Source organism: Ovis aries, chromosome 4 (genome assembly GCF_016772045.2).
Source record: "Ovis aries strain OAR_USU_Benz2616 breed Rambouillet chromosome 4, ARS-UI_Ramb_v3.0, whole genome shotgun sequence".
NCBI classification, from domain to species: domain Eukaryota; kingdom Metazoa; phylum Chordata; class Mammalia; order Artiodactyla; family Bovidae; genus Ovis; species Ovis aries.
The window spans coordinates 70,519,039-70,530,436 of NC_056057.1; the positions used below are offsets into that span (position 1 = coordinate 70,519,039).

The 11,398-nt window shown below is 49.6% G+C and overlaps 2 protein-coding genes and 1 long non-coding RNA gene across 4 annotated transcripts; 2 read left to right on the forward strand and 1 right to left on the reverse strand.

The window, feature by feature from the left end:
• Nucleotides 1–265: 265 nt before the first annotated feature.
• Nucleotides 266–3,476, forward strand: HOXA2 (homeobox A2). Its single transcript, XM_004007943.4, has 2 exons — nucleotides 266–830; nucleotides 1,466–3,476. Exons 1-2 carry the CDS (start codon nucleotides 341–343, stop codon nucleotides 2,203–2,205), a joined length of 1,230 nt encoding a protein of 409 aa, XP_004007992.3. The 5' UTR covers nucleotides 266–340; the 3' UTR covers nucleotides 2,206–3,476.
• Nucleotides 2,688–6,655, reverse strand: LOC105606593 (uncharacterized). Its single transcript, XR_001039955.4, has 2 exons — nucleotides 6,504–6,655; nucleotides 2,688–3,162 (listed from the first exon to the last, which is right to left on the reverse strand). It is a non-coding gene; the product is annotated as an uncharacterized LOC105606593 (long non-coding RNA).
• HOXA1 (homeobox A1) lies at nucleotides 6,594–9,603 on the forward strand. Of its 2 annotated transcripts, XM_027968662.3 has the most exons (3): nucleotides 6,594–7,322; nucleotides 7,526–7,620; nucleotides 8,086–8,104. In XM_027968662.3, exons 1-2 carry the CDS (start codon nucleotides 6,975–6,977, stop codon nucleotides 7,583–7,585), a joined length of 408 nt encoding a protein of 135 aa, XP_027824463.1. In that variant the 5' UTR covers nucleotides 6,594–6,974; the 3' UTR covers nucleotides 7,586–7,620; nucleotides 8,086–8,104. The 2 variants fall into 2 exon arrangements, with proteins under 2 accessions (XP_027824463.1, XP_012032290.3); XM_012176900.5 differs by having other exon boundaries at nucleotides 6,594–7,620; nucleotides 8,086–9,603.
• The last annotated feature ends 1,795 nt before the right edge of the window (nucleotides 9,604–11,398 follow it).

Sequence of the window (11,398 nt, forward strand, 5' to 3'; positions counted from 1 at the left end):
GGTGTGGATCGGGAGGCAGGCAGGCACCTTCGCCCTCACGCACTGCCACGCATCCCCAACCCACACCCACATATATGTATTTTTGCCCTGAAAAAAGTGTAAATAAAGCCTCGCTGGCCCCCAATGAGGCGTTCCTTCCCGACTTTTTTGGATCAATCAAACAGACAGTGGCTTCTTTTGATTAAAGCCCAAATTGTCATTGGGCAGAAGCAATCATGTGACAGCCAATTCGGTCCAATTTCAACCTTGTCTCCATGAATTCAATAGTTTAATAGTAGCGCGGTCCCCATACGGCTGTAATCAGTGAATTAGAAAAAAAACACCCCAGCAGCGATCTTCTATGATAGATTTTTTTTTCCCCCTCTGCGCTCGCCTTTTTCCTGGGCCTTGCCCCCCCAAACCCCTCCAGAAGAGGGAACTTTTTCTCCGAGGGGGCTCCAAGGAGAAGGCCATGAATTACGAATTTGAGCGAGAGATTGGTTTTATCAATAGCCAGCCGTCGCTCGCTGAGTGCCTGACATCTTTTCCCCCTGTCGCTGATACATTTCAAAGTTCATCAATCAAGACCTCGACGCTTTCACACTCGACACTGATTCCTCCTCCTTTTGAGCAGACCATTCCCAGCCTGAACCCGGGCAGTCACCCTCGCCACGGCGCTGGCGGCCGCCCCAAGCCGAGCCCCGCGGGCAGCCGCGGCAGCCCAGTGCCCGCCGGCGCCCTGCAGCCGCCCGAGTACCCCTGGATGAAGGAGAAGAAGGCGGCCAAGAAAACCGTGCTGCCGCCCGCCTCGGCCGCCGCCGCCACCGGCCCTGCCTGCCTCAGCCACAAAGGTCAGTCCAAAGACTTGGCCCCAGGTCCTGGGACCCTCTTCCCCTTCTGGGTTGCCCTGAGAGCGGTTATGGGGGAGGGGAGCGTGGGCTGGGAAAGAAGGGGGAGAGGGAGAGATGCTTGGCTGCTTTCCCTTCCCCTGTGGGCTCAGGAGTGGGTTTGATGTGGAGACAAGGGATCCACAATGAGACATATATATATTTTTAAGAAGGGGGTGGGGGAACTTTCCCTAACTTGTGTAATGTGGGATGATTTATTTGAGTTGGAACTGACCTCCTCTTGTCTAGTTGTCCTAGAGTTTGGCTTTTTGACAGTAATGAAGAGTGATAGATCGCTCTTGCTCAGCTAAGCAGCTGATGCATTAATTATAAATTGTGGTGTGGCTAATATAAAGTTTGCTCCCGGATGGAGAGGTTGGGGGGAGCTACAGGCAGGAATCTGATGGAGGTGGAAGAGATGGGGTCTCCCCAGGCTAGGCTCCCAGGAAGGGCAGCACAAAAGCTTTACTGCATTCAGGGGCGGCCATTTTGTTGCAGTTGATCTTTTCTGCTATATTTATTCTCCAGTGGAATAACCCCGCTCGGACCCCTCCACCTCCAACTGTGCGTGTGTCTCTTGTTGGTTTCCCTTTCCTCAGAATCCCTGGAAATCGCCGATGGCAGCGGCGGGGGCTCTCGGCGCCTGAGAACTGCTTACACCAACACGCAGCTTTTAGAGCTGGAAAAAGAATTTCATTTCAACAAGTACCTTTGCAGACCCCGAAGGGTGGAAATTGCAGCGCTGCTGGACTTGACTGAGAGACAAGTGAAAGTGTGGTTTCAGAACCGGAGGATGAAGCACAAGAGGCAGACCCAGTGCAAGGAGAACCAAAACAGCGAAGGAAAATTTAAAAGTCTCGAAGACTCTGAGAAAGTGGATGAGGACGAGGAAGAGAAGTCGCTCTTTGAGCAAGCCCTCAGCGTCTCCGGGGCCCTTCTGGAGAGGGAAGGTTACACTTTTCAGCAAAATGCCCTCTCTCAGCAGCAGGCTTCCAATGGACACAATGGCGACTCCCAAAGTTTCCCAGTTTCGCCTTTAACCAGCAATGAGAAAAATCTGAAACATTTTCAGCACCAGTCACCCACTGTTCCTAACTGCTTGTCAACAATGGGCCAGAACTGTGGCTCTGGCCTAAACAATGACAGTCCCGAGGCCCTCGAGGTCCCCTCTTTGCAGGACTTTAATGTTTTTTCCACAGATTCCTGCCTGCAGCTTTCAGATGCAGTCTCGCCCAGTTTGCCAGGTTCCCTCGACAGTCCAGTAGATATTTCAGCTGACAGCTTTGACTTTTTTACAGACACACTCACCACAATTGACTTGCAGCATCTGAATTACTAAAAACATTAAAGCAAAACAAAGCATCACACACAAAAAAAAAAAGACCCCTTTGACCAGGTGGTTTTGCCTTCCTTTATTCTAATTTTTATTTTATTTTCTTCTTGACTTACCCTCTCCCTCTTTTAAATGTTGGAAGATTTTTCTGTTTAGTGATTCCCTGACCCAGTTTCAGAGTCATCTTTTCTCCAGACTATTTTGGAGTTTTAGTTGTTTTAAATCTAATCCAACAACCCTCTATGTGATTTCCTGAAAGCAATATATGAGGCCTGCAAGAAAGTGATCATATAATTGTATCTTCACTTTCTTTTTATTTTTGTATTACGTTAGGGTGCATTGTCATGCATATTTTTGGTAGAATAAATTCTCCTTTGCTATAAGTAGCTTTCTTATTTTTTTTCCTCCCCCTCTTTCTCAAGGCTCATAACAGTTTCTTTTTCCTCTTTTAGTCTAACTTGGTAAATAAAATTCTGGTCACAATCCACTTTCTTTTCCAATTTTAATATATTTATTGAATGGGCATGTTTAAAGTCTTCAGCAGACAGAAACAGCAACAAAAAGGAAAGCCAGAAAAGGGTTAGGGCTTCTGAGAAGTGTGTTTTGCTTTCTTTTCTTTTTTTTTTTTAAGGGAATGGATTAGGTTTTCAACATAGAGGTTCAAGCCATAGATTTAAATTGGCAATAGAAACAGGATTGGGCAGCCTCAGAGTTGGGCCGAGCCCAAGTTTTTGAAAGTGGAGAAATAAAGTGCCTACAGAAACCTCCAACTCCAAGGAGGAACATGGAGTTTCTTTAACAAGCTACCAGTCTCCAGGTCAATTACTAAGTTATCAACCATTCATTTATTTATACATGTTTGTTTCAAATATCTACATCCCAACCCCCTCCCCCACAAATTCCCAAACATTTTCAGTGTGGTTGATTAGTCTCCCAGCTGTTGATGGGTCCAGGCAAACAGGTCTAAAACAGAAAAAAAAAAAAACAAAAAGCAATGGTTACTAGCTGGAAAATGCACTTCAGAAAGGGTTCTTTCCAATCCTCTGGTTCAGTCATTCTAGGATTCTTTTTTTTTTTCTCCAGGGTCAGAAAAATCAATATTTCATTCTTAAATCTGTTTACATGGCAAATAATGGATCATTAAAGCTTTGAAGTCAGGTTAGCAAGATGAGATTTAAAGTGGAGTGTTTCTACACCCCAGGTTATAGATTAACCCAGTTTCTAGAGAAAGAGAAAAAGCACTTTAAATGAAATATCAATAAAATGTGATCTAGGGATGTTGCTGGGTTGTTCTTTTTTTTTTTTCCTCCCTTCTTATGTCTCCCCATGTTTATTTTTCCCTTACTGAGCTCTGTTCTGATGGCTACTTACCGTGAGAAAACGCAGAGTGTAAGCAACATGTGTCGGGGGTGGGTTGATTTAAGAACCTGGCTCTTAGTAGCAAAGGATTGGAAGTTAGGAGGAAATCGCGATCTTTCTCCACGGGTTTACTGCCTACTTCCCCCACCTTTTTGCCCCCTAAATCCTGGCAGCGGCGGAGGCGAGTGAGGACCCGGGCAGGTCTCCTGCCCTCGGCGCGGAGCGGAGCGGAGCAGGCGGCCGGGCCGCGGCCAGGGCTAAGCCGCTGCTGTTTGAGATTCATCCTCCACTCATAAATCAAACGCTTTCTATGAATGAGAATGTCATCAAAGAGATCAATTGCAGGAACACATGCACAAATAAAAATCCTCTTACGTATTTGCCGGGGATCCCCGTCCGAAAGCATTAAGTTAGAAGCCGTTTAGTCATAATTCATTTTTATTGCTCTTTTAAAACAACAGCAGCTTGGCTGAGCTGCGGATGCCATGAACAGCTCCGAGCCTCGGCGGCGTTTTGTCTCTTCCTCGCTCCTTCCCTTTCTAGTAGAGCCATGAAAGGCGCTTTGAGCCCAACTAGCGGCTTGCAAGGGGCCGGGCTCGCCTTTCATCCAGTCTTCAGGGGCGGTTTAAGAGACTTTGGCTCGAGTCGTGGGGTGCTGGCCTACTTGCCCCACGGACCTCGGGTCTCCTACCCGGCGGAATGAGCCCTGGGATTTCGTGGGGGTGGGGAAGGAACCGCGCTACGAGCCCGGGACGGAAGCCCCCGGGCTCGAGGCCAGAGGAGGCTGCCTTTGTGAGCCGCACGGGGAGAGCGGCGCTCTGGGCGACCAGCTTGGGCGGAGTCGGCTCCGCCGCGGGAGCCTGCCTCCGGGAGCGGTGCGCGGAGGCGGGTCGGTAGCCCGCCGCAGTGCAGCGTACTTGTGTGCGAGCGAAAGCTTATGTGTGATCCCAAGAAAAACATTCCGCCCACGAAGGCCGCGAAAAGAAGCCCGGAGGGAAGAAGAGAGGTGGAGGGAGAGGAGCTCAGAGGCCCAGAACTAGCAGAGGAAGGAGAGAGGTTGCAGACTGGAGTGACTGTGGTGTAAGCCCTGCGGCGGAGGGGGTCGTGCAGACCCGGGCCGAGGAAGCCAACAAAGGGACAGGAGTGAGGCAAGAGCCAGAGCCTACTGACGAGCTTCGGCTGGAAGAGCAGGTCGTCCGCAAAGCCAGCCTGGACCCCCTCATGTCCTGTCTCCTTCCCCCCAAGAGCCCCTTCTCTCCCCCTTGGCTGGACGCCTGGCACTCCCAAGGAAGCCACCTCCAGGAGGGCCTCCTTGCCTTTTCCCTTCTCCAGGTGCTGAAATGGGGGGGGGGGCAGGAGTGACCTTTCCAGGCCTCCCTCTTAACTGTGATTGGGGATAGGTCACAGGTCACAGGAAAATACCTTTCAAAAGGAAATGTTTAGGAAAAAATGCGCCCTCGCTTCTGAGGGAATCCACAGTCAAATGTCTGTCCGTTTTCCCTCTTGGGGAGACAGATTAGGAGAGAACTTGTATAGGTAGAGAACAGGACACAGACACCTGAAAGGCTAACACCTCTGAAATGTGCCTGCCTCAAGCAAAACTTCCTTTTTTTAACCGGGAAGGGAAAGCTGGAGGGGAGTGGGAACCCCAAAGTCACACACAATCAGATAAATTTGATCCGTTGGATCCCCATATGGTGAACATGGTCAGAGTCAAATCTGTACAGCATTGGCTGCAAAATTCTTGTATGATGTCTGGACTTCTTTTACCTAAGAATGCATCAATTCTTGGCTTCTGTTTGGCCTTTTCTCTCTACAAGCCAAAGGCTGACACAAGGCCTAATAGTAAAGAGCAGTTAACGACCCCGTGGGCATCGGGGTAAGAGGAAGGTGATGGAGAACAGGAACGCTGTCCTGGGATGACGCTCAGATTTGCACGTGTCTCTCTAGGGGTAGACTTGCAGGTTTACACAAGGAACTACACAGTCAGTTACAAAAGGGAGGAGGTGTTGCTGGGGAAGAAGAGAATGTCCTGTCCACCATCAGCCATCTGTCCCCCGCCCCTCCCACCTGCCAGCTCCCACCCCTACTTGAATGGGAGGGTGTAGATAAAAGAGACTCTACCACTTCTAACGTCCCCCTCCAGAAAACAAGAAACCTTGCGGGGGTGGGTGGGGGTGGGGAAGAGGAGTTCATCGTACTTCGCCGGAGCTGTGGTCTCACCCTTTGAGGCCCGGATGGGAGCCTGCAGGCTCCTTGTTCCTAGGGAGCCGGCAGATGGCCTGCAGCGCAGGGCCCGGCCCCCACGCTGGCCACGTCCGCTATCGTCATCTCTCTCTCCCCTCCTCCTAGCCCTCAAAATCCAGCGGCGGAGTTGCTCCCCGTAGGGCTCCCGGAGCAAAGCTAAGTGGGGAGGAGAAAGGGGCGGAGAGCGAGGAGAGAGGGAGGGCGAAGAGCCGGGCCACCCCTAGCCTTGGCCAGCAAGCCTAGCTCCCAAGGCTCACCCTCTCTCCCGGGCGTCGAATTACAGAAGCTCCCGGTTGCCACACTAATAGCCAGAGGGTGGGGAGGATGGGGAGGTGTGTGTGCGGCGGGGGGGTGGGGGAGGCGGCGGGGGAGGCGGGAGGAAAGGAGGCTTCAGGACTCTCCTTGAGGAAGGGAAGTTTCCTTTCTTGCCCTCGTTCCCTCCACGCCCACTTGGGTTCCTCCGAACCAGCCCTCTGCGTACTTTCCTCCCGACTTTGGAGACCTGGTGGCCTAACCATGTCCTACGCCACCGTTCTCGGTCCTCCTCAAGGAACCATAGGAGGGACGGAAGCCGGGAAAGCGACCCTTTCAGTTCCTGGCTTTCCGGGCTCGGCCAGTGTGCTAGTGGCCGCCCAGCGAGCTCCTCCTCCCCACTGATTCCCAGCCCGAGAGACCGCGGAGCCCTTCGTGCTTCTCACCTTTTGCCAATTAATCTTTCTGGGCGCGGTGGGGAGGGGGGCGGTGACGGGGGATGCCTTCCAGCCCCCACCTCCCGGAGGGGGGAGGGCGATTGGAGTTGGCGCGCGCAGAAAGCAGCTTCTGCTCCCCTTCGCCTTAGCGCTCCGCTTCTGCCCCTGCGGCCGTCGCAGCTGCTGCTGCCGCCCAGGCTGCCTGGGGGGGCGACTGCGCGTCACCTAGACTGGGGAGCGCCGGGGATTTAAATGCCACTGAAACGGTGATCCATCACTGCAGGAGCCAACAAACTTTCTCAGGAGGCTCCGCCATTGGCTGATAGAATCACGTGCCCCTCCCGTAGCGCCCTCCGCCCTCCCGCCCCCCCTCTTGCGCACTGTACATTCATATCATTTTTCTTCTTGGGCCCCATGGAGGAAGTGAGAAAGTTGGCACGGTCACCCAGGACTTCGCAGGACCCGGTCACTCAGTGACAGATGGACAATGCAAGAATGAGCTCCTTCCTGGAATACCCCATCCTCAGCGGTGGCGACTCGGGGACCTGCTCAGCGCGAGCCTACCCCTCCGACCACGGAATTACAACTTTCCAGTCGTGCGCGGTCAGTGCCAACAGCTGTGGCAGCGACGACCGCTTCCTAGTGGGCAGGGGGGTGCAGATCAGCCCGCCCCACCACCACCACCACCATCACCACCCCCAGCCGACAACCTATCAGACTTCTGGGAACCTGGGAGTGTCCTACTCCCACTCGAGTTGTGGTCCAAGCTACGGCGCGCAGAACTTCGGCGCGCCTTACAGCCCTTACACGTTAAATCAGGAAGCAGAAGTAAGTGGTGGGTACCCCTCGTGCGCTCCCGCTGTTTACTCTGGAAACCTCTCATCTCCCATGGTCCAGCATCAGCACCACCACCAGGGTTATGCCGGGGGCGCGGTGGGCTCGCCTCAGTACATTCACCACTCATATGGACAAGAGCACCAGAGCCTGGCCCTGGCCACGTATAATAACTCCTTGTCCCCTCTCCACGCCAGCCACCAAGAAGCCTGTCGCTCCCCTGCGTCAGAGACCTCTTCTCCAGCACAGACCTTTGACTGGATGAAAGTCAAAAGAAACCCTCCCAAAACAGGTCAGTCTTGCCATTCCATGAATGCTCCTTTATGATTCTGGAAGGAGCTGGTATGCTTAGTTTCCATGAAAAATTAATCTTTTTTTTTTTTTTTCTTCTTAAGAAAAGTTCTTGCCTCCCACTTCTGTTATAGGGTGTGGAGAGATTCCCCAGGTGCTTTGGGGGCAGAGGAGCATCTGGGACTGTTGTTTCCAAAGGGGCTGAATTTTAGAGGTTTAGGAAGTGGGTAGGTGTGTGTGTGTGTGGAGAGCATTCTGTTAATATCTCCAGGCTCCATTAATCATGGTCTGACCATGCTAATGGTTGACTTCAGTTCAACACCTTACACCTCATCACTCACCCTCCCAAGCCCGGATTAGGTTGAGAAAGTCTTGATTCTCCCTTTTACCTGAAGGTTGCTCTGAAGCGTGTAGGGAATCTGATATGATTATAAACATTTTTACCTTTTCCTCTCATTGCCCCCAGGGAAAATTGGAGAGTATGGCTACGTGGGTCAGCCCAATGCGGTGCGCACCAACTTCACCACTAAGCAGCTCACGGAGCTGGAGAAGGAGTTTCACTTTAACAAGTACCTGACACGCGCCCGCAGGGTGGAAATTGCCGCGTCCCTGCAGCTCAATGAGACCCAGGTGAAGATCTGGTTCCAGAACCGCCGAATGAAGCAGAAGAAACGAGAGAAGGAGGGTCTCTTGCCCATCTCTCCAGCCACTCCGACGGGAAGCGAGGAGAAGGCTGAGGAATCCTCAGAGAAGTCCAGCTCCTCGCCCTGCGTTCCTTCCCCGGGTTCTTCTACCTCAGACACTCTACCTACCTCCCACTGAGGCTGCCCCAGCCCCACTCAGCAGCCAGGGCTACTCCTCACACTGGGACTTCTTACCCAAAGCACATTCTTAGCTTATCTTCTTTCCATTTACAATCTCTCTCTCTTCCTTTCTGATCCTATCTGGGGAACTCCTGGCTGGGGATAATGTGTTTCCAGAGAATTCTAGATGAGAGACTTGATGTGGGGGTGGGGGGAAAGGGGTGTTAGCTCCCTAATGCAGCTTGAGCGCCAGCATCAATTTTCTGATGGCCCCTAACACCCCTACTTTTAAGAGATTTCGAATGAACCTACTGCTCCTTTCAGATGCCCTTTGGAAAATAGTCTCCTTTGCCAGCAGAAATATATCAGAGGGAGGCCTCTCATCTTTTATCTATCTGTATATTTACAGTTCTCTCCTACTTTGCCCTGAAAGTAGGCTGGAGAGAGAGGAGAGTCCAAGAGCTCATGAGGAAGAGATTCTCTATGAGCGTGTTTACACGATTAATTCATCCCTTAATTTAATTCCATGTGTGTGAGTTTGCTGGTTGTAAATACTTTGTCCTGAAAGATTTATCTTTATACAGATTTTCTAGAAATGTTTAGATTAATGTTTAGATTAAAACAGGATGGGCAAACTCTCAAAGCTGGTACAACTTTGTGATTATAGGTTAAAGAATAAAAGTTCTCACTTAAAATCAATCAGATGCCTTAGAAGGTAGTCTCAGTTTGTTCCTTCAGTGAGTTAAGAAGGCCTGCAGAATACAGGGGTCAGAAACCTTGCTTCCTGGGCTAAATCTCTCCCCATCCCCAACCCTTTCTTGTTTCTCTGGCCACACTCTATTTAAAATTTGTGCTGGGTTATCTGGGACCTAAAAGTATTATTCAAACCAGCTTCTTCCTTCCACAGTTATCTTAGCTGGATATGATGTATTTTCAGCTCAGTTGTTAATGTGATGGATGGCACAATGAATGTATATTTTGTGTGATTCGTGAATAGTCTTTTGCATGTCGCACAACGTTTTGGTGTCCCTGAAGTACCACACTGAGTTCTATCAGTTATCCTTTTGTGATATTTCCCATTTCCTGTACAATCATGAACAGCTCTGGGATCCTGGGGTGGTGTGATCCAGAGCAGAGTTTACGGGTCTTAAGATGTCTGTAATAAATATATTCAAGTTTGAGATATGCTTCAGCATGGCTACAATTTGCTGGTTTCTCCAAAGTTGGCTCATTTCATGTGGGGAAAGGGAGAAGCGTGGTGGTGTGTATTTTCAAAGAGGTGGGCCTTTTCTTGAAAAAAACGTAAAAGCTTTTCATCTTGTAGCTGAAGCTTCCCTTATGAGTGTAATTGCACCTAACACTGTCTATGGAATAGGTTGGTTTTGTCTAAAAGAGCAGCAGTTGCTATATTATAATCAAGTTTATCATGGAAAAAAAAAGAATGGTGAAGAAATTTATGAAGCAGATCTATTTTTGAAACAAACATGGATACTTCCTGGGTCAAGTGCTAACCTTTTCACCTCCAACTCAATGTTGACATATATATAAACAGAATCTCCTTCAAAAGCTGAAACTCTTCAGTCAGTCTTTCCTCACATCAGTGAACCAAGAGATTCACATGTAATTAGCTCCAGTATAAAGCTGTTTGTGGATGAGGTCCCCACCCCACCCCTCTTCCTTCTTTTTGGGTTGTCAGTGTGCCAAAATATTCCACTGTTTAAACTCAGTGTGGTCTGTGCTGAGTAAACCCTGCGTCCCTCTTCCAGTTCCTCCTGTCAATATCCACTCCTTCCTGTCACTTTTTAAACCCCTGCTCCCAATTCCTTCTGGGTTACACATCTCATTCCCATCAGATTCAGCTTTGATTTCACAGCCCTCATGGCTTTAAAGGGTCTACCGCTCTAATTTCATGCCATATAACTCAGAAAAAAAATTAATTTTCTCTAGGTTCAACAGGTTCTTCCAGGTGAACTTGTGGAAGCTGCCCTGAAGTTGGTCAATATTCAAGTTGCTTCTGACCAACACTTATATCTGCTGCTCTCAAACAGAGGAAGCCTGCAAAGAGTTCTAAGTGACCCTGCTCCCAGACCTGTTACCACGTTCCCTTTACTTTCACACAGTTTTGGAGGCTGTAATTTAGCCCCAAGAGCAGAGCAGAAATTTTACAGCATCGCAAACAAATACAGACATATGACATCCTTCCTTGCCGAAGGGTGTTTTACAAAGGATGAGTTGGGGTTCAGGGTGGGAGGGGAGAAATCCTACAAAAGCTTATAATATGCAGGCCTCCTAGAGCATCCTTGAGATTTCCTGTAGTTCCCTGTCAAAGGGAGCAAGCCTAGACTCTGTAGGCACGGTTGCTGCGGCCATATCAAGAGCACCCGATACCCGGTGGCCCCCCCCCCCCCCCCCCCCCCCGCTCCTGGGTTTGGGGGTTGCTTCTAAAAGACTCAAGTGGATGGAAGAGAACTTCAAAGTCAGTCAACTCTTTCTTTCATTTCCCGCCTGGCCATATACAGTATCTTTTGTTTATTAGTATAAGACCACACAGCAAAACAGATGGCTGGTTTTGAAATACTTTAATGTGTTAAAGTGTTATTTGCATGCCACTGCCGAGATTTCAATATCTAAAAGCGGAGCCGACCCACTGGAATCCCAGAGATTCCAATCTTCAAGGTGCTGGTTTGTTTTAATGTAGCTGAGAGGAGAACAATGAATTATGGTAAAACATCCCAAGCTTTCTCTAGGTCATGGAATAAATCAGTTAACAAGCAATGCATTTAGGAAGCATTAATATACCTTTCAACGAGGAAAACATTTGTATCTTTTTAGTTGTCCCTATCGATTAAATCAAAGGCGCTTAACACATCTTATTTCAAGGTCTCTCTTTTCCTGTTTAGGTCTCTGAAGAGCACAGTTAGCTCCTTGAAGAAAATGACAGCCATGGTAACTGAAATAACAGAGGATAGAAAATAC